This window comes from Mesoplodon mirus (genome assembly GCF_964341445.2).
Source record: "Mesoplodon mirus genome assembly, chromosome: 11".
NCBI classification, from domain to species: domain Eukaryota; kingdom Metazoa; phylum Chordata; class Mammalia; order Artiodactyla; family Ziphiidae; genus Mesoplodon; species Mesoplodon mirus.
The window spans coordinates 6,899,888-6,920,337 of NC_138987.1; the positions used below are offsets into that span (position 1 = coordinate 6,899,888).

The 20,450-nt window shown below is 33.3% G+C and overlaps 2 protein-coding genes across 5 annotated transcripts in view; one reads left to right on the forward strand and one right to left on the reverse strand.

Annotated features, from left to right (window-relative positions):
- The window catches only part of PPP1R12A (protein phosphatase 1 regulatory subunit 12A), a 152,447-nt gene that overhangs the window by 39,952 nt on the left and 92,045 nt on the right, over positions 1-20,450 (reverse strand). For all 4 annotated transcript variants that reach the window (XM_082634439.1, XM_082634438.1, XM_082634440.1 and 1 more), the window contains exons 5-12: positions 19,428-19,572; positions 17,961-18,035; positions 17,041-17,129; positions 16,718-16,875; positions 10,411-10,535; positions 2,969-3,184; positions 1,616-1,710; positions 660-764 (exon numbers count right to left, since the gene is read on the reverse strand). In XM_082634439.1, coding sequence (XP_082490565.1) covers positions 660-764; positions 1,616-1,710; positions 2,969-3,184; positions 10,411-10,535; positions 16,718-16,875; positions 17,041-17,129; positions 17,961-18,035; positions 19,428-19,572 — 1,008 coding nt within the window. The remainder of the gene's footprint in view (positions 1-659; positions 765-1,615; positions 1,711-2,968; positions 3,185-10,410; positions 10,536-16,717; positions 16,876-17,040; positions 17,130-17,960; positions 18,036-19,427; positions 19,573-20,450) is intronic.
- Positions 12,771-13,523, forward strand: LOC309811573 (transcription initiation factor IIA subunit 2-like). The gene has a single exon (XM_082634441.1). It carries the CDS (start codon positions 12,899-12,901, stop codon positions 13,226-13,228), a length of 330 nt encoding a protein of 109 aa, XP_082490567.1. The 5' UTR covers positions 12,771-12,898; the 3' UTR covers positions 13,229-13,523.

Sequence of the window (20,450 nt, forward strand, 5' to 3'; positions counted from 1 at the left end):
TCACATTTCTGGAGTGGCTCCAGGTCACATGGTCATGCCAGGTTGGGTCTGGAAAAACACTTTGGTTTGGTTTTACTCCGGGAAAGTTAAGACTTAAGCATTTTCTAAGAAATTGTTTTGGCAATGGGTCACATCCCTAGGAGTGACCCATGCCTGTATTATACTTGTTGATCTTTTAGTCTTTTTTTGGTTGCTTTTAGCAGAGAAAATAACACATAGATTTTCCACCCCCTCTCCAATATGATATTACCAACATTCCAATTCAAGGCATTTCCATTGCTCTGAGTTCTAACACAGGTAGAAACTTTCCAGGTCACCACATGAGATCAATTAATTGATCTATTTCAACTGCTCTAGTCAATTATATAATTGACTTATATATAATTACATACAGAGCTCCTTTTTTAATATCCTATAATCTAAAAGATACTTCATAGCATATCAAATTTAATTTAAAAATATAATAGGAAGGCATAAGTAGGAGCAAATTTTCACCCATCTTTAAATATATATTCTGTGTCTTTAAACGAAGTTTTATTTAAATAACAAAAGATATATTTAATAAAGGCACATTTTTAATGTTATATTAAGTTGAGAGCTCCAAACTGCCTCATATTTTAATAAAAGAATACATAAAAGTTACTTAAGAATATTATTACCTTTTATAATAAGTTGATCCTTCATTAATTGAGCTATTCTTTTTGAGATCATCTTCCCATTTTCTTCTTGTATATGAACTACTTGTTCGCAAACTTGAAGAATCTCTGTGAAAAAAATATCCTTCAGAATCTGGTAGATAATTTTAAAATAGGGTTAAAGAAGCTGTATTTTAATAAACATCTGTTGAAGCAGAAACTAGTAAAATCCCTTAGAAGAACACTCTGGAATATTTATTAAGAAGTGAAAGCAATTCACTAAGATTCCAGTTCTAAGATTCTATCCCAAAGGTATAATCCTAACTATAGGGGGGAAATTTTAATGTTTGCAGAAGTTTTATTTATGATGACAAAATATTAGACAATTTAAATGCCCATGGTTTGGGGAGGGGAAATGGTTACTTTAACCTCAGCAAATCTACTCTATGGAACACTATGTACTAATGAAAAACAGTGCTTAATGAAAATACATACTAACGTATAAGACATTACGAGATCTTAAGTGAAAGAAAAAGTCAAGACACAAAATTGAATATTATAACATGATTACAATTATATTAAAAATTCTCATACTCTGTATGTGCTGAAAAGTAGGAAGAAACAAATTAAAATGTTGACAATCATCAAGTAAGGGCTTTTTCTCCCTTCTTCTTTCTCCTTTTCTATTATGTTCCAAATATTTAGAAAGCATATACAAGTCTGTGACCTCACCTGCCACCACTGCCCCCTCACTCTGTTACAAGCATAATGCCTTCATTTTTTTTTGCTATTTCATGAACATACCAAGCCTGCACCTCCTCAAGTCCATGTACTTGGTGTTCTTCCTATTAGGAATACCCTCCATCTCTTCCTGAAATCCATATCCCACATAATTACAACAATGCTCATGTTTTAACTCTCATGCTAGATAGTAAAGATTTTATAGTAAAACAAAATAAAACAAGTCATAATGAATCCACCTGTTTTCTTTCTCTTCAATGTCAGATGTACTGGCTAGTCGTCTTGGTATTGTAGGTGTGACATATGCAAGCCTAGTTCCTTTACTATCTTTCTCCTACACAACAGGGAGAAAAAAGTGAAAATAAATCTGTGATGATTATAGGTGCTGCTAAAAGTATTATGGAAAGAGTATTCAACAATGTATAATTACACATCCATCATAGTTTATTTTATAATATTTCCATAATTCCTAAACTCCAAAATTGATGTCTATCAATATTCAAGTACTGTAAACACTAAAAGACAGCCTGTTCAAATTAATTTTCTTTTCCTTCTTCTTTAATCTAGAATTAGCTCTTTTTTAAAATAAGAAAAATTCCTCCACATTTTAATGACTTTTTCTGAAACTTCTGTAACATTTACTGTAATGTCGTATTGTAAGATAAAATATCTTTACTTCTTTCAGAGAAATAAGGTCTCAAATACAGTTCACTGATAAATCTCAATTATTTACATTATACAAGCTATTTACTACCTTGATATACTATGTTTTAAAAATATAACATTAAAATATACAAAACAAAAAGTTATTTAAATTATATTTAACCAAATCTGGCTGAGAGTATAGTGACAATGACTTCTGTTACATTCTCATTATACTGGCATCAAGTACTTGGAAAACAAATGGAAAAAAAATTTATACAAAATAAAAAATATTTCAATTACTTAATGAGAAATTCATTTCCGAATTTCTGATGCATGTAAACACTCCTGTCTAGAGCAAGAAAACTGTAAGGAAAAAAATGTCCAAGCACTAAAAATGCAATAGAAAATAAAGAATCCAATTATACAAAATAGCACTGAATGAACTGTGATGCATTCTATTTAATGCAATTTAATACTGCCTTTCAAAATATAGTTATTAAAGTTGCTCACTAGGACAAAGCTGTGATGTATCAGATGAAAAAGCAGGTAAAGAAATTGCAGATATTGGATAAATGCAACTTATGAGTATAATCACATTCTAGAACAAATGTGTTCCTAAACTTTCAAAACCCTTCTTAATAAATAAAATTAGCTTGCTCCTTGATACATTTTATTGTAAATTCTCAAACAGACTAAAGGATTCCTTTAATTGAGTATAGTCTCATAATTTATGTTTTGGGCAAATACACGTGATCTTCCCCATTATTATATCCCATATAAACATCTGCTTAAGGTAGGTACATTTGTATTATCATGTAATTCATTAAGCCAGGTGAATTAAGTTGATACATAGATCTAATGATACTTAGTAGAAAATCCAACGGATCTGATTCCTGGAAAACAAATTATCGTAGTTTTTATAGAAACCAAATTGTGAAACAGATTACCTTTTCTTTATTATCCAAAGAGGAGGAAAGCCTGGGACTTGAAGCTGAACGCATAACACCTGCAGTGTCTTTTTCTTTCTGGGCCTCTTTAGATGCTGTGATTTCTGCAAGTGCGCCATAACTACCAGTCTTTCTAAGTCCTAACCTCCAAGATGCAGGAGACTCATCTTTTCTCTCTTCTTCTTTGGGAGAAATTTTTGTAGCTGAAGTTGGAAACTGTTTTTATATTGTTTTATTTTTAAGGAAAAGGAGAAAAATTATACAATACTGATCAGTCCTTAAACTGAAAATGAGAAGTTTACAGATAATATGTTTAAAATTATAGTTAATAGTTTCAGGAGAAACACTTTTACTAAGCAGGTTAATGTCTTAGTCAAAAATGTAAAGATCTAAAACTGAAGAAGGAAATACTACCTTTCCAGATGTTAGATTTAAGAACACACACTCCACACTTTGTATCACACAGAAAAATTATGATGCAAATACAGAGAACAGAAATGAGCACACCATAATGACTTAAAACCATGCATCTTTGAAACCAATATTCATATTAAACTTGTTATGTTGTAACCTAATATAAATCCTTGCACATCGAAATGCCTCACCATAGATTTTTCACCCTTACTGGGCACAAGAACAATGCCAGTTTTGCGCAAGCCCTGCCTCCATGATGCAGGATCTACTGATTCCACCACAGGCATGATAGGAGCAATGAAATCATACTAAAGCCAATTAAAATAAGACAGGTAAAGAGATAAAGATTGAAAGTATGAAAACAGGAAAGGAAGTTATGAGCAAAACAGACTTTTCTCTTTTTAAAAGAATTTTATAATAAATTAAAACCCAACAACTGGGTAATTATCCAATCTTTAAAAGTCACTGGGAACAAGTTCCAGTTTTAGCATGAGAGAATCTGAAAGAATCTAATACAGAAACTTCTAAGGCAGTTCAAGGCACATAGAGCAGATAGTATTACAGTATGAAGTGAAAAAACTACTGCCCTTGAATTTTGTTTTTATTCATTTTGTACTTGGGTTAAAAAATTTTAAATCCATCATCATCAACAAAAAAGTAATCATCAGTGTATTTCTAATTATAATATTTAATTCATTAATATTTTAAATATCATAGCCTTAAATTTACTGTTTGATTTTTCCACCAAACATGAAACATTTCAATTAAAAACTGTTTTTGCACAAATATTTATTTCATTTTCAGGGCTTTCTAACTGCCCTAAAAATGAAACGTCTGTTGTCTGTAACTAGTTCACCTCATTAACTTCACTTACAGAGTTTCAATATTCAACCACAGTTAAATATAGATGGTAAATATAGCAACTATCTAGTTACTACAAGCATAGGATATAGATTAAAAAAAAAAAAAACCAAAACAACCTTTCTTTCACACCTATTACCAAGGTTTGCCATAACAGCAGTTTAATAGAGCTTGTTAAAGCACCCATAATGTTGGAGGGCTAATTCCTAGACAAAACTGCTACAAGATACCTCCAATACTTCCAATAATCAATTCCTAACAATAAGGTTGCAAAGAGACTCAAGATATACAAGCATTTTTCAGTTCCCAAAATGCTCGCTGAGGCATTCCAGGGCGCAAGAACAAAATCACAGGGGTGCTGTGGGATATTTTAAAGTTTTGAGAGAAGTACAGTGACATCTGTTGGACACTGCACAAATTGCCATTATTAACTTATTTGTACCTAACTACTTAATAAATGAAACCAAGAGGTATTTTTTTTTTTTTTTTGCCAAATGGCACTGTGAAAAAAAATTAGTAAAACACTAAGGTGTCCACCTACTGAGAAAGTCCAGGAAGCTCTGTAATATTTTACATAATATGATAGGCACTGAGATGATTCCTTATTGATTTCAGAGTTTAAAGTCATGGTACTTGAGAACAGAGGTTGGCAAACTTTTCTTTCTGTAAAGGGCCAGACTGTAAACTTTAGGCTTTGTAGACTATAGAGTCTCTGCTGTAACTACTCATCTATGCCGCTGTAGCACAAACCCAGCCATAGGTAGTACACAAATGAATGAATGTGGCTGTGTTACATAAAACTTTATTTAGGGGCAATGAAATTTGAATTTGTGTCACAAAATATTCTTTTTCTTTTCATCCTCCCCTGCCTCTGCCAAGCATTTAAAAGTATTAAAACCATTCTAACTTGCAGGCTGTACAAAAAACAGGTAGTGGGCCACCTTTGGCCCACAGACCATGGTTTGCCAATCCCTCCCTACCCCAGAACTTCCCCCAAACTGGAAACAAATGTTATTCCTCCATGATAAAATCGTCATATAGCAAATAATATTTGCTGAGTGTTATAACAGAAGCTAACATTTAACAAACATTTACTTGTGTGAGGCCCTAAACTAAGTGGTAAATATGGGTTATCTCATTTAATCCTACAATCACCCAATGAAATAGCATTTTACTATTATCCAATATTTTAGAGTTGAGAAAAATGAGGCAATATTATCAAGTTTGAAATTTTGTTGCACTGTTACGACTTATATACCTCCTCTCCACCTAACATGGATTTAAATACTGGTTTATGTGTTTAAAAGCATCTTTCAATTTTTGGTATATAAATAAACCTCTCTGAAAAACTCAAGTATACCTAGTCCCTGAAATTCTTCTTTTGGTTTTTATAACTAGGACACTATTTTGACTTTCCTACTCTCTGACTACCCCTCTCCTGGTCTTTTTGTTGTTGTTGGTAGCAACTGTCCTTGTCATAGCCCTGTAACATAAGCACTCCAAGAGTCTGTTCTTGTATCTCCTATCTTCTCTTTATACTTTCTTCTGAATGTTGGGAGTAGGGTCTTCTTATATCCTCAGGCTAAATATTAATTGTATTCAGCTTATTCTCAAATTTGTTATTCTCCAGCTCAATCTGACTCCTAAATTCCTAGTCCTGAATTTCGATTTACCTGTAGAATGGACTATATGTAACTAAAATTGGAACCTGAAACTCAACATGTTTAAAGTCAAATACCTTTATTTTCAAACCAACTCTTCCTCAGTTCCCTATTTCTGTTACTGGCACCAAAAATCTCTTCAATCCCCTAAATTTCTTTTTTTTTTTTGGCCCCATTGTGTGGCATGTGGGATGTGGGATCTTAGTTCCCTGACCAGGGATCGAACCTATGCCCCCTGTGCTGAAAGCACAAAGTCTTAACCACTGGATGCCTGGGAAGTCCCAACTCCCTAAATTTGAAACTTTGTAGTCATGTTTGACTTCTCTGTCATCTTCCTCCATCTACAAATTAAGTGCCAAGTCTCTAAGTCTCCTCCTCTCCTTTATAAGTCCACTGCCACTTCTCTGGTTTATATTCTTATCATGTTAGGCAATTTCAGTGACTTTGTAATAAACCTTCTCTCAGTCGGTCTCTCACCTTCAAATACACCTGCACATTGCTGCCAGAGTGACATTCTAAAATTCTCTCATGGCCTTGTTCAAACATCTATGATCCTCTACTATCTATCAAATTATGAAAATGTTACCATAGTAATGAAAACATTCCAATTTGGCTCTGCTTTTCCTGCTTTACTTCGTATATGTAGCCTATACATCAGTCAAACTAGACAACTCATTTTTCCTGCAACACTCCACATTATCCCTACTTTTTTTTTTTTTTTTCTTTTTGCGGTATGCGGGCCTCTCACTGTTGTGGCCTCTCCCGTTGCGGAGCACAGGCTCCGGACGCGCAGGCCCAGCGGCCATGGCTCACGGGCCCAGCCGCTCCGCGGCATATGGGATCCTCCCAGACCGGGGCACGAACCCGCATCCCCTGCATCGGCAGGCGGACTCTCAACCACTGCGCCACCAGGGAGGCCCTATCCCTACTTTTGATCACACTGTTTCTCTTCTCTCTTTTTCAACAGACTATACAAACTCTCCTCTCTGTTAGTTGAAATACTACCTCATTCTTCAAGATCTATCTCAAATGTTCTAACTCCATTACCTCAAATCAAAAATGATTTCTTCCATTTAAAAACCATCATTCTACAATTATACACTTTTACTGGTATACTTCATGTACCCACAGCACATAGTAGTCTTACTAAATTTTATTATGATGTAGGTTCAATAAGCAAGAACATGTAATTCCAAGAAAACTCTGAATTTTTACCATCTAGCAAAGAAAATATAGTTTATGCTTATTGGAATATACATGTATACAGCAGAGTAGGTAATCCTTTTCAGAGATCTCAACAATATTTATTTTGACTAGAGAGTTATATATAAACATTGTTAGTTAAACTTATTGTTAGTTGAAACTTTAACTAACAATAAACTTATTGTTAGATAAAAATTTAATATAAAATGTATATTATTTAACTTATTGTAAGTTAAATAATGCGATAAACTTACTATTTTTAGTTTACTTACTATTATTTAGTTTACTATTTTAAATCATAAGATCAAACTAATGGTTTTATAGATAATATATCCATAAATGATAGGCCTGATCTCACTGCTACAGGAATCATTCTATAATTTTAGCTGACAAGTTAACAACTTAAGAGAAGATCATTTAAAGTGAATATACCTATGTTTCTCTGCAGTTATCATGAGTTATTATAGAATATAAGTGATATTTAATACTGTTTTAGAGCTTCCAGTTTCGTGATCTATTCCTTGCCATGAATGTTAGAGAGAGAGAGAGAGAGAGAGAGAGAGAGAGAGAGAGAGAGAGAGAGAGTGTGTGTGTGTGTGTGTGTGTGTGTGTGTGTGTGTGTGTGTGTATTTAGATACATAGTTTATGTACTGGTGGAGGAAGCTAGAGAACTTAGGATAACCTGTCTAGATAATAGAAGCAGAGTAGTAAGTGGCACCTAAAAATAGACAGAACTCTTAATTAATTACAAAATCTTTTACGATGCATTTACAAATTAAGAATTCATCCAAGGAAATTTCTGTTAGGTCTCTAAGTTACAAGGAAAATCTTGAAACAAATGAAAAAAAACCCACTAAAATGCTAAATTAAAGTAAATACAGTATCACTGAACATGGTAACAGGCTTTAAGAATCATATAATACTGATAAAACTTAAAAATACTTCATTTTTTTGTACACCATGACTTTATTACTTTGAATAAAATTTGCCCATAAAACTTTAAGAACAAAGACTGAAACAATGTAATCTTTAAAGCAAGTTATGATGCTTTAAGTGGAGAATAAAATGGAGTTTCTAAATATGCAAATTAGAGAAACAGTTGTCATTAGATCAATTTAATTACAGAATCAGAAGTAATACTGAATAAGAACTTTTATAGCAAAGAAATTACTGGCCCACTGATCTAACAGAGCTATTAAGTATTTGCTTTCAGTGAGGGCAGTTGGCATAAACTGAGAAGTAAACTGCCATAAATCTAGGGTTATGCTTGAGAAAAATATAATTGATAATAAGAACCCTATTGTAATTACTTGACTACAGTAGGAAAGAGATTGCTTAGTTAAATACTCAAAAGACTGACAGCTGGTTTCTTGGCCAGCTATTCCAGGGGGGATGGGGCTTCTGGGAACTTGATAAATCTACAGTTCTAACAGATAATCAAAAGAGCTAAAGTTTAGTATTCACTGAAGAAGTATAAAGGGGTTCTAGAATTAATAAAGCTTTAGTTAAAGCAGCTCATGGTGACACCAGTTATGGCATAACTATCTTGAAAATTTTGCAGACAGACTGCTTCTGGAGAATTTCATTTTAAAGCATATGAAATTATGACCATTTGAGGATGGGTTCTAACTGAATTCAAGAAACCCTCAGTTCTAGAATACAGAAGGTAATAATTCAGTCACAGAGTCTTCTGATATTCAAACTGTACCAGTGAAATTCATACATTTCTACCACTAAGAATTCATACTACTGCTTTCCTTTGGAAGAGTTTTAGAGGAGGATTATTAATAACAGTATGGATTTTTAAAGAATTCTCTAGTTTATGATTTTAAAAGGTTCAAATTTTGACCACTTGGAGCCAAATCCAAAGATTAGCAAAACTGACAATATGATAGAAACACTGTGGGGATTTAAAATCAATCCTCAAACCCATGCAAGCCAAATAACGTCAGATAAACAACAAAACAAGAAGTCCAAAGGCAGAGACTTAATAAGTAAACACAATGTATAATCCCTGAGTGGACACTTAATTTGAAAAATCAACAGCTAGAAAGATGTTACTAGGAGGACAACTGGGAAAATTTTGAGTATGGTCTGTATATTAGTGAACATAAATAATGGTATTATATCAATGTTAAATTTTCTAAGTATGATGATTTCAGTGAGGGAATGAAGGATAATGCCTTTGTACTTAAGAGATACATACTCAAGTATTTAGGAATAAAGTGTTACAGTGAGAGCGGTCAATTCTTAAATGGTTCCAGGAAAAAAAAAAAAGTACACGTGAGTGTGAATATGTCTACGTGTATGCGTGTGCGTGTGTGCATGTGTGTGTTACACAGAGAAGGAAATGAGTTTACTCCTAAAAGTTAGGTAAGGGCTGGTGGGGCCTTTAAAAAGAGACCAGTAGGTTAAAAAAAAAAAACAAACCCCCACAGAAAACCCTTAATCTTTAATTAGAGTTAAAAGAAGTATAGGTTCTGAAACAGCAGGGAAAAGAAAAGTCTTTAACAGATCAACAAGAAAGTAAGGATGAAGAATAAATGGAGAACGAAATAAGGAAGAGGAAGAAATGAAACTAACATTTTGGGAGCATTCAGTCACTAGCCAAACTCTCTCAATTACTGCTTAACAATGTTAACTTATTTTCTCTTTGTTATTATTTTTGTTTTGTCCTTTTTAGGAGGAACAGATAAGGAAGACAGTCACTTGCTCAAGGTCACAACAACTAACAAGAGGGGGGGTCAGCTGTTGACCTCTGGTTTGTTCTGACATACCTGGTGCTTTGTAAATGAATTAGAAAATCTAGATTCCAGTTCTCTCAGTAACTTGTGGTAGTACTTTTTGTGCTTAACTTATACACATGTGAAATTACCAAAATGCACCTTTACTCAACAGAAATAAAGGATACAAACCCCATGCTTCTCAAAAGTTCAATGGAAATAAAAAACTACCATGATCAGTAGTTTTTCATATGAAAAATTTTATCTTTCTGCTATTTATTGGGTTGGCCAAAAAATTCGCTGGTTAATGAATATGCTGCTCAATAAAGTTCCTGGTGAAAATGAAAAAGTCTCTTATTTTACTTAAAACCGAACAAACTTTTTGGCCAACCCGATATTTTTTTGTTAATGATCAACTGCAAAAAGTACTTGAAAAAAAGAATATAATAGATTCAGAGGAAATGAAAATACATTCTTATTCTAAAACCTTAAATAAACTTAGAACTGTCTTAATGCTTTAGCTCAAATGGTACTTACACAGAATACATTGATTTTTAACAAACACAATTTGGGCTTTTACCTTTTTAATAGGCGATGTAGGTGTTGCCTGACCAGATGACACAGTAGGTGTTGTAACAGCTACAGGAGCTGCTTGTGTACTAGAAGTATTGGCATTAGTTACAGAAGCCATGGATTTTGTCTTATCTTTAGGGAAAGGAAAAGAAAAAAAAAACACTAAGAGTCATGATTCTAGATTAATTCAGTTTCAATGGTATTGAAAATAGCATTTTATACTGTATTTTTGCTTAAGGTTTTGTTAATTCAGTCTTTTCCCACTATTATCCCTTTTAACAAGTGACATTTTCAAGGAGTTTCTAGAAATGTCTCAATAGGTATGGTATGAGACTTAAATAAGAACACAACACACAATCAGACTTTTAAGAATAAAAAGCACAAATAAAATCTGACTCTGACTTGTGTACTTTTAACACTATGGAAAATTTTTTTAAGTTTTAAATTAATATTTAAAACTTGAATACATGAATACAACGTAACTTCAAAAAATGCAAGAGCTATGCAGTGTTCCAATGAATAAACAACTTACCTTGCTTATCTAAAACTTATAGCTCTTCTTTATTCTAGGAAATCTAAAAGTGCTCTTTGTTGGTAATGACTTATATTCCTGTCAAACTATGCTTAAATGTCACAAAGAGCATTCCTTCTCACCCCTAAAAAATCTGAAGTTAAATGGGCACAATATCAGCTAAATTAGGTTAAATCTCTTCTCACAATGTATCAAGACAATTTCCAACTAGTAATTGATCACTTAGAAAAAGATTTTTGAAATATTAGAAAAAAATCAATATGATGCTAGCAAAAATTCAAAGACTGCATTTGAGCACATAAATCAAACTGGCCTTTAGCAAAAGTCACATATAAATTTAAACCTTTAAATTAACTGTAATTTATAAACGGGCTAGAAAATTTCACTTTTCAAATGGTCAAAAGTCATTTTAGGGCTTCCCTGGTGGCGCCGTGGTTGAGAGTCCGCCTGCCGATGCAGGGGACACGGGTTCGTGCCCCAGTCCGGGAGGATCCCACATGCCGCAGAGCGGCTGGGCCCGTGAGCCATGGCCGCTGAGCCTGCGCGTCTGGAGCCTGTGCTCCGCAACAGGAGAGGCCAAAACAGTGAGAGGCCCGCGCACCGCATTAAAAAAAAAAAAAAAAAAAAAGTCATTTTATCCAGTTTTAAAATATTCCTTTAGTTTCAAAATGGGATAGGAAAGGTATCTTTCTATACTTTTGTGAAGAAGTATACTGCTTTTAAAGCCCTATGAGATACTCATTTTCATTATACTACCTCTCTCCCTTCTTTAGGTCAGTTTTGCAAAGAATCTTCCACCATAAATTACCATTATGAGTAAGTAGACAACATTAACAAATACTTATCTTTAGGGCAAATACAAACTTCCCACTAATAATTCTGAATTTGCAATGATTCATTCAGTCCTATTTGTGACTAAGAAAACATCTGTAAGATGTTAGTAGGGTGAAAAGCATAATCTTAAACTGTATCAAAGGACAAGGCCAAACTGGCATATTTAAGAATCAGTATAACCACAGCTTTTCAAATAAACTGAATGAGCGAGAAACTCAGTCTAATAAACTTTTTTCTCATTGTTAAATCCCTCTTTTCATTCAACAGAAGCTAAGCCTATTCAGCACAGTTAAGTACAAATCACGTATACTCTAATTAGACATCCTCCTGGAAAACAATCCATCCAACCGGAGAGAGTAATTCAACGAATATTTATTAAGTGTCTGATACCTCAAGTACTGTCCTAGGCACTGGGGATATATATCAGTCAATGAAAAGACAAAATATCTTAACTGCATAAAGTTTACAGTCTAGTAGGAGAAATAAATAATAAACTAAAGCTCAACATGTGTTTTTTCATTTTATTTTCTCCTTCTCCCCTTATTTTCTCCAGGTTTAAAATTTTTTTATATTATTGAAATCTATACATCAAAGAATGTATATGCATGTATGCAAACATTTATGTTTGGTTTAAGAATAATAATGAAACAAACCTCAGGTGTCCACCATCTAACTTAAGTAAACATTATCAGTGTTACTGAAGCCCTTTCTATCCATTTGATTTCAATGAAGAATAAAAACTTCATGTCCTAGAGAAAAAAAAAAAAAAAAACCTAAAAGCAAAACTATGCTTCCCTATTCTCATTCCTTCAACTACCTCTGAAAAATTTATAAATCATTTGGAAGGAAACTAAACTTTTGGTTGAGTTCCTATTTTCAATCTGATTTATAAGAAACTGATTAAAAAATGGTTTGAAAAATATTTTATGAAAGAAAATTCAGCAAAATAGTTATTTAACATAAAAGTTTCCCAAGGAAATAACCTTACAAAAAGAAACAGTTTAGAAATTGTCAGATCACGCTGGGTTTCTGGCCAACCCACTTCTGTCGGCTCCGAGGCGGGAAGCGCCTTTTCCACAGGATATCAATGCAAGCCTGAATAAGAAGAAGAATTTCTCCCTCCTAAGCCATGGCATATCAGTTGTACAGAAATACCACTTTGGGAAACAGTCTTCAGGAGAGCCTCGATGAGCTTATACAGTCTCAACAGATTACCCCCCAACTTGCCCTTCAAGTTCTACTTCAGTTTGATAAGGCTATAAATTCAGCGTTGGCACAGAGGGTCAGGAACAGAGTCAATTTCAGGGACTCTCTAAATACATACAGATTCTGCGATAATGTGTGGACTTTTGTATTGAATGATGTTGAATTCAGAGAGGTGACAGAACTTATTAAAGTGGATAAAGTGAAAATTGTAGCCTGTGATGGTAAAAATACTGGCTCCAATACTACAGAATGAATAGGAAAAAAATGGCTTTTTAATGCCATCCTGTTATTGTTCATCACTTTTTGAAGAGAAGCATAGAAGAGACTTTTTAAAAATTTATTCTAGCATTGCAGAAATGACTACACTGTGCCATACTATCAGAGAATTCCAGTAGAAAGAAGCTTATAATTCTGTACCTTGTTACATTACCTTGTTATACAGCATGAAGAAACAGAACTTTTTTTTAATGACAAATCAAACATTGTGGCCTTCCTAAGACCATTCTTTAATAAATTCATTTTAAAACTCAAAAAAAAAAAAAAAAGAAATTGTCAGATCAAGCTATACCTCTACAGGGAAATGGCTGCTTTCTCAAGCTTGCCAAATAAAGTATGATAAAGCCTTGTTGATATTAGAAGAGTGAGAGAGAAGGAAACACACAGCATTTACATGGATTAATTCTTGAGATAGAGTTAAATTTTCCTGGCACAACTGGCTACAAGCAACAGGAAGAACAAAATTATCAAGTACAATGTTTCAGAGGAACATTTAAAGTTAGCTCACTGAGAAGAGAGAGATTGGTATGCTTAAACTCCAAATTGGGAAATTAATATAATACAATTTGATGGTAATTACTTCTATTCATACTTATAGAACAGAAGAGTTTAAAGAACGATCCAGATAGCCTAGTCCAATACTTCTCATTCTACAAGCAAGGAAGTTTCAACCAAAGGACAGGAGACTTGCTAGTTAGTGGCAAGACTGGCCTAAATCTGAAGTCTTTTTGTTTTAAATAGCTCCCTGGTGCCTAATACTGAACAGTGAACTGTATAGAAGGGACCAATTAAGAAAAAAATAGGTAGAAAAATCTCAGGAATCTCTGTGAGATATCTGGACTTCCAGTTCTTGAATTCTACTGCATGAGCTAGGAGATCTGGGTGCTGGTCCTGGCTTTCGTGTGCACATGTGCATATAGTTTAATTTGTAATGATATATTTTACTAGAGACTGGGGGCCAAGGCATGTCTCATAGAGGGAGATTAACTACATAAAAATAACTTTAAATACTTGCAAAAGTATCTGAGTCAATTTAAATTTCAATATCATTTCATCTTTCAAATGAACTGAACAAATTTAACTGAATGTTACTAGGTAAGCATGTACATTAATCTTATTTAAATTAGTAGACTTTAATTTTATACATTACATGAAAATTAACATTTATTACAAAGCAATTGATTGTTATATAGTATCCATGTAAAGCAGGTATTATTACCCTGATTTTACAGAGAAATCAGAGATTAAATAACTTACCCACATCTACAGTTACATGCAAGAATCAGTCCATGTTCTTGAACACTGTACATGCTGATTCTCATATAATTTGTTTTTATAATTCGAAATACTTTAATTAGTATGTTATACAAATAAATTATAATATTCAATGACTACCTGTTGTTCTACTGCCAATTTTACCTATATTACTGTGTCATCAAGGCAAAAGATATGTTGACTCACCTGATCAGCAATGTCACAGCAATAAATAAAAAATTAAATCCCTAAGTGACTAGAATCTAGCCATTTATAAATTTCAAAAACTCTGTGTATTTCCAAAAAATAATTTACTTGTAGGATTAGTAAGTTTCAAGAAAATAAAGAAATCCATAACACATCATCTGGCAACAAAGCTAGCCTGTGCCCATTTAGCAATATCTTGTTTTTAATGGGAAACAGGATTATCAGTACGTTCCTTAACATGTTTATTTAGTAAACTTTAGCTTCTCACATTTTCTTAGAGAAAATATTTTACTGAGTAAGTAAAAATAACTGATTCAAAACTTGCTGTTGTGTCTAGAGGAAATATGGGGAGTCTAAGAAATTCTAGGGCTCCATTTGTGTTTACTAATGATCACCAAACTGGTCCTGATAATGATGACAGTTTTTCATTGATAAAAAACTGAATGAAAATGCAATACCTTTTCGGATAAATACGTTAAAATGCCAAAATGCCAGGTTATACAACTCAAAGGTAGCAATCCTGGAATCTTATGCTCTTCAGGAGTTTTTTTGGGGGGTTTTGTTTTTCTTAAGATTTTTTTGATGTGGACCATTTTTAAAGTCTTCATTGCATTTGTTACAATATTGCTTCTGTTTTATGTTTTGGGTTTTTTTTGGCTGCGAGGCATGTGGGGTCCTAGCTCCCCAACCATGGATTGAACCCGCACCCCCTGAAGTGGAAGGCAAAGTCCCAACCACTGGACCACCAGGGAAGTCCCTCTTCAGAAGTCTGAGTGATTAGCTGATACAGAATAAAAGCAATTCAGTAAACAAAATCTATAAAAACATGTGAGCCAGAGGGAAAAAAAAACAGAAAACATATCCTTGATAATAAAAAGGGAAAGAATGTAAATTGTAAATTGTTATAAAAAGGGAAAGAATGTAAATAGTAAAGCAATTTGGCAGCATCTATGAAAAGTGAAAATATGATTCAATAATCCAATGTTTAAGTGTATCTATTAGAGAACCTCTTGCACATATACACAGGGAGGCAATTATAAAATGATTGCTGCAGCATTATTTACAACACAACATTGGGAATAAGGTAAATTTTTATCAAAAGGGAAATTAATGTATTTAATGAATACTATACAACAACTAAAAGGATAAGTTACATATATAAAGACACAGATAGATACAAACAAACCTAAAAAATACAACTTTCAAGTAAAAAATGCAAGTTGCATAACAACTCCTAGGGAATAATAAAAACACAAAACAACCTTATAATTACTATATATTACTTCTGAATGTAAGATAAGAGTATAAAAATAGACTAGAAGATTCAGAAAAAAAACTCACGATAGTGATTTGGGAAAGAAAGGAAAGAGAAGTAGATTAGGGCTGATGGTTAAAGAAGACAATGGTAATGTTTTAATTTTATTAAAAGAAAAACTATAAGCAAATATAGCTAAATGTCAACAGCTGTTAAGTTTTGGTAGTTGGAATATGAATGTTTATTATATTATACTTTTCTGCATCTTTAAATTTTCTCAAAACAAAGTAAATTTCCCCACACCTCTACAGGAAAAAATCTTGACTCCGCCCCAACTTTCTAAAACTTTAGTATTACTGAGAAAATATTTGGGATGCTGTTGGAGCCAGCTTCCTGTACTTTCAGGTCTCAGAAAGCAGCAGGAGCATTCTTGAGCTGCTGGGAACCCATCTAACCCTATCTGCACCATCCAAAGGGACTCTTAGAAGCCTCTTCACCTTCTACAAACCTAAAAATATAGGTCAGTAAAATGCAGAGGTGATCAATTCCCTGCCTCCAGGTAAGCAGAGAACAATAAAATCACAGCTATACTTAAATTTCTAACACTCCCTGAAAGGCAATTTACTGGCTTGGGAGGTATCCTAACAAGTAGCATGTCAGTCTGAAAAGTTTCAAAATTAAAGCCTGACCTCATCTTACTTTACACTTCATCAAAATTCACTGAAAATCCCTTTATCCTTCAAATTTTACCTGTTTCAGCTTCTGATTCTGAGTCATCTTCCTCATCTTCTTCACTAGAGCAACTAGATTCATCTTTTTTTCCTTCTTCTTCATCATCAACCTTTTCTTGTTCCAGAGATTCAATACGGGATGCGTTTTTCTCAGGCTCAATAATCAATGTCTCTTTGCTGTGAAAGGAAAAAAGCCTTGAAATAATTATAAACACAAAAGGTGAAAATACATAATGAATACATTAATTTTTCCTAGAACCACAAAATCTAATAATCATACTTGTGACTATCATGACAACTCATTTAAAACAATAACAAAACCTACTTTAATATTTTACTTACTTTTTAAAGGTTTTCTGTGATTGATTATTGTCCATATTGGCTGTTGATTCAATCAGTGGAGATTTCTTCTCCCGTTTTTCACTATGGAGCTTTATAAAAGTTATGCAAAGGAAAATAAGAATACTATTAAAATAACATTAATGAGTAAAATACAGAATTTAAAATAATAACAAAGTAGCTTCCCAAACACTAAATAAAAACAAAACACAAAACAAATAAAGATTTAAGTTTTACCTAAAAAGAAAAGGGCTTGGATAAAGAATAAAAAGAACTAGACAGTTTAAAAGCTGCACAGAAGGGACTTCCCTGGCAGTCCAGTGGTTAAGACTTTGCACATCCCCTGCAGGGGACATGGGTTCAATCCCTGGCTGGGGAACTAAGATCTGCTGTGCAGTGCAGCCAAAACAACAACAAGAACAACAACAAACCACTCCACAAAGGACTAAGTTGGATTTTTTTTTAAAGAAGCCTCCAACTTTAGTTTACTGAAAAACCAGGGACCATTAACCATTTAGGATGTCTGATAATATTTTACTTAAACATCTGCTTCCTAGTTTTCTAACTCCTTGCTTATCTAGTGTATGCTATTTTAGAAATCTGAGATTTTATAGTCTCTACCCTCTAAGCAAACTTTCTTATGAAATTACAAAAAGATACTATTATTGAGAACATATACATTATAGAAGTATTCATTTTGGGAAAGGGATGCTAGAGAAATGGGGATAAGCAACACAAAAGGCTAAAGAAACACCACCACTACTCCTTTATTCTCATTCACTGTCATTTAATTTGATCGCTAGGAATAACTTAAAACCAAACACTACAAAACATCACAAGAATGCTTTTTCAGCTGTCTAAAATTCAAAGTTATTAAGAGAATTCACTAATAGAGACAATTTTTAGACAGTCATCAAACATACCAGATTTTGTTTCTTTTGCAACTCTTCTAAATATCCTAAAATGTCTTCATCTGCTACATCAAAGGCTGTCTGGCCCTACGCAGGAAACAAGAGGGTTGGTGATAATAAAAAAATCAATAAATTATAAAATGCCTTCAGTGATTCTGTATGATCATACAGAAAGAAGTTAGATAACATTTTTTATGGTAGGTATAAAACATGGTACATATGACTTGAAGGAGATGTATGAGAAATCCATGTGAGAGATAAGCAGCTGATATACCTCCACTTACTTTTTTTGGTAACACCTTTATTGATCTATAATTCACATACAAGTCACCCGTTTTAAAGTATGCAATTCGATGGTTTTAGTGTATTCACAGAGTTTTACAACCATCACCACAATCAATTTTAGAACGTTTTCATCACCCCAAAAAGAAATGACATATCCATTAGCAATCCCCTCCCCACTCCCCCTCCCCCTCCCCCTGTCTGAGGCAACCACTAATATACTTTCTGTCACTACAGACTTGCCTATTCCAGACATTTCATATAAATGGAATCATACAATATATGGTCCTTTGTGACTGGCTTCTTTCACTTTGCAAACTGTTTTCAAGGTTCATCCATATTGTAGCATGTATCTACTTCATTCTTTTTCATTGCTGAATAATATTCCATTGCATGATATACCACCCTTTTGCTAATCTCTTCACCAGATGATGGACATCTGCTTTTGCTTTCTGGTACACAATGAATAATACTGCTATGAACATTTGTGTATAATTTTTGTGTGGACATCTGTTTAAATTTTCTTGGGTATATAGTTATGAGTGGAATTACTGGGTCATGTGGTAACTCCAAGTTTAACCTTTTTGAGATCTTATTTCTACTTTACTGCCATAAAAATTAATTAAATTCTTAGTAGAGTAATAAAATAAACATATGTATTTCCAAACTACTTAAAAGTTCAGCCAGCCACAGGTATGACTTAGTTTCAAAAAGCAGTCCAGGTGAACATCTGTCACATCTATTTTTGTTCATAGTGGAAAAGAAAATTTCAAAGAGCTGCTGGCCAAAAATAGTAAGGATTTTTCCCGCTGCTAGCTCAGTCCTTATAATAACCCTACTGGTACAAGTTTCCAGAATGCCAGAAAGTTCATTATTTAGAATATATTCCACCTTATATGTTTGCAAAATTTCTTAATTTATGAATTTCTAAGAATATCAATGGAAGCACCCAAATCTACTCGACACGTATGGTAATACTATTACAGAAAAAGTAATACTTCTTTGTCGAACAAGACCAAATCACCTCATAAGTAGCTGGAAAAGACTTAATAATAAAAATGAATAAATGATTCACAAAATGTTTTGCACAGTTAATAAAACTTAATAGAATTAAATAATTTATATTCTCATAACATTTTTTAGACTAAAACTATATTTTAGAAGTTAAAATATTTAAAGTACATTTGAAAGGCCTACCACTTTGTTGACCATCTCCATATCACACAGACTGTCCACTAAAATTCGACATGCTTCTTCTTTACCCCAATGAGCTGCAGCATGAAGAGGTGTCCAGCCATCATAATCTTTAATATTAACATCATAGCCTGCCTGTATTAAAAGTCTAAACAAATTACAGTGAATTAGATCATCATTAAAATCTAGAAATGATTGGACATAATTAACAGCTATATACCATGCAAGTTAACAAAAATTTGCAATATATTTCTTTTCATAGTTCAGAATCCCTCCTCCCCTCAACAAATTAGCTAGGACAAAAGAATTCTCAGAAAACACTGGCATAGAGGATCTTGAGTTACTGCCATAATAATGAATTCAGTTTTAATTAATTCCTAATGACTATGAGTCTTATGGTTTGGTATGGCACTGATTAATTCTTGTTAATATGTTCCTAACTGAAAATTTTGCAGGAAAGTCTATAAGTTTTCAAAACTATTGGATCCATTTGGATGTTAAACTGATTTATTGTAGGGAATGTCTTCAAGTGTCCATATGACATATCATCTCAAACTGAACGTGTTCTAAAAAGATACTGGGATCAAACAAAGTTATTTGTAGTGTCATTGTTGCCTTGCGGTTAAGGAACTGGTTTGTGAAAGCCTTCATGAAACTTTATGATCTACCATTGGAAATTTTCATAGGAAACTGACTGTTAGAAACAAAACAGAGCAAAACAAATATTCCAAGGGGTCAAGTATACTTTTCTGTAGCAGTAGAAAGCAGATATTCTAATCATCAACAAAGCTAGAAAACAGGAATACGTTTTAATACAATGAAAAGAGTTGCATAAATGTTAGTATGCCCTTATAACTGTATATTGACATCAACCTTTATTTTATTTAGAAATTAAGCCCACAGAGAACAAAGAATGGGTCTATAAATTGCACACAGCACAGCGCCACACACAAAGGCGAACACTAAATACTTTATAACTCAAATCTGGTTAACCTTTACCTTACTTTCCAAGATGTTGACCTTGAG

Excerpts from the sequence above, each read along its gene's own strand:
- LOC309811573 (XM_082634441.1), top strand. The coding sequence starts at position 12,899 with ATGGCATATCAGTTGTACAGAAATACCACTTTGGGAAACAGTCTTCAG.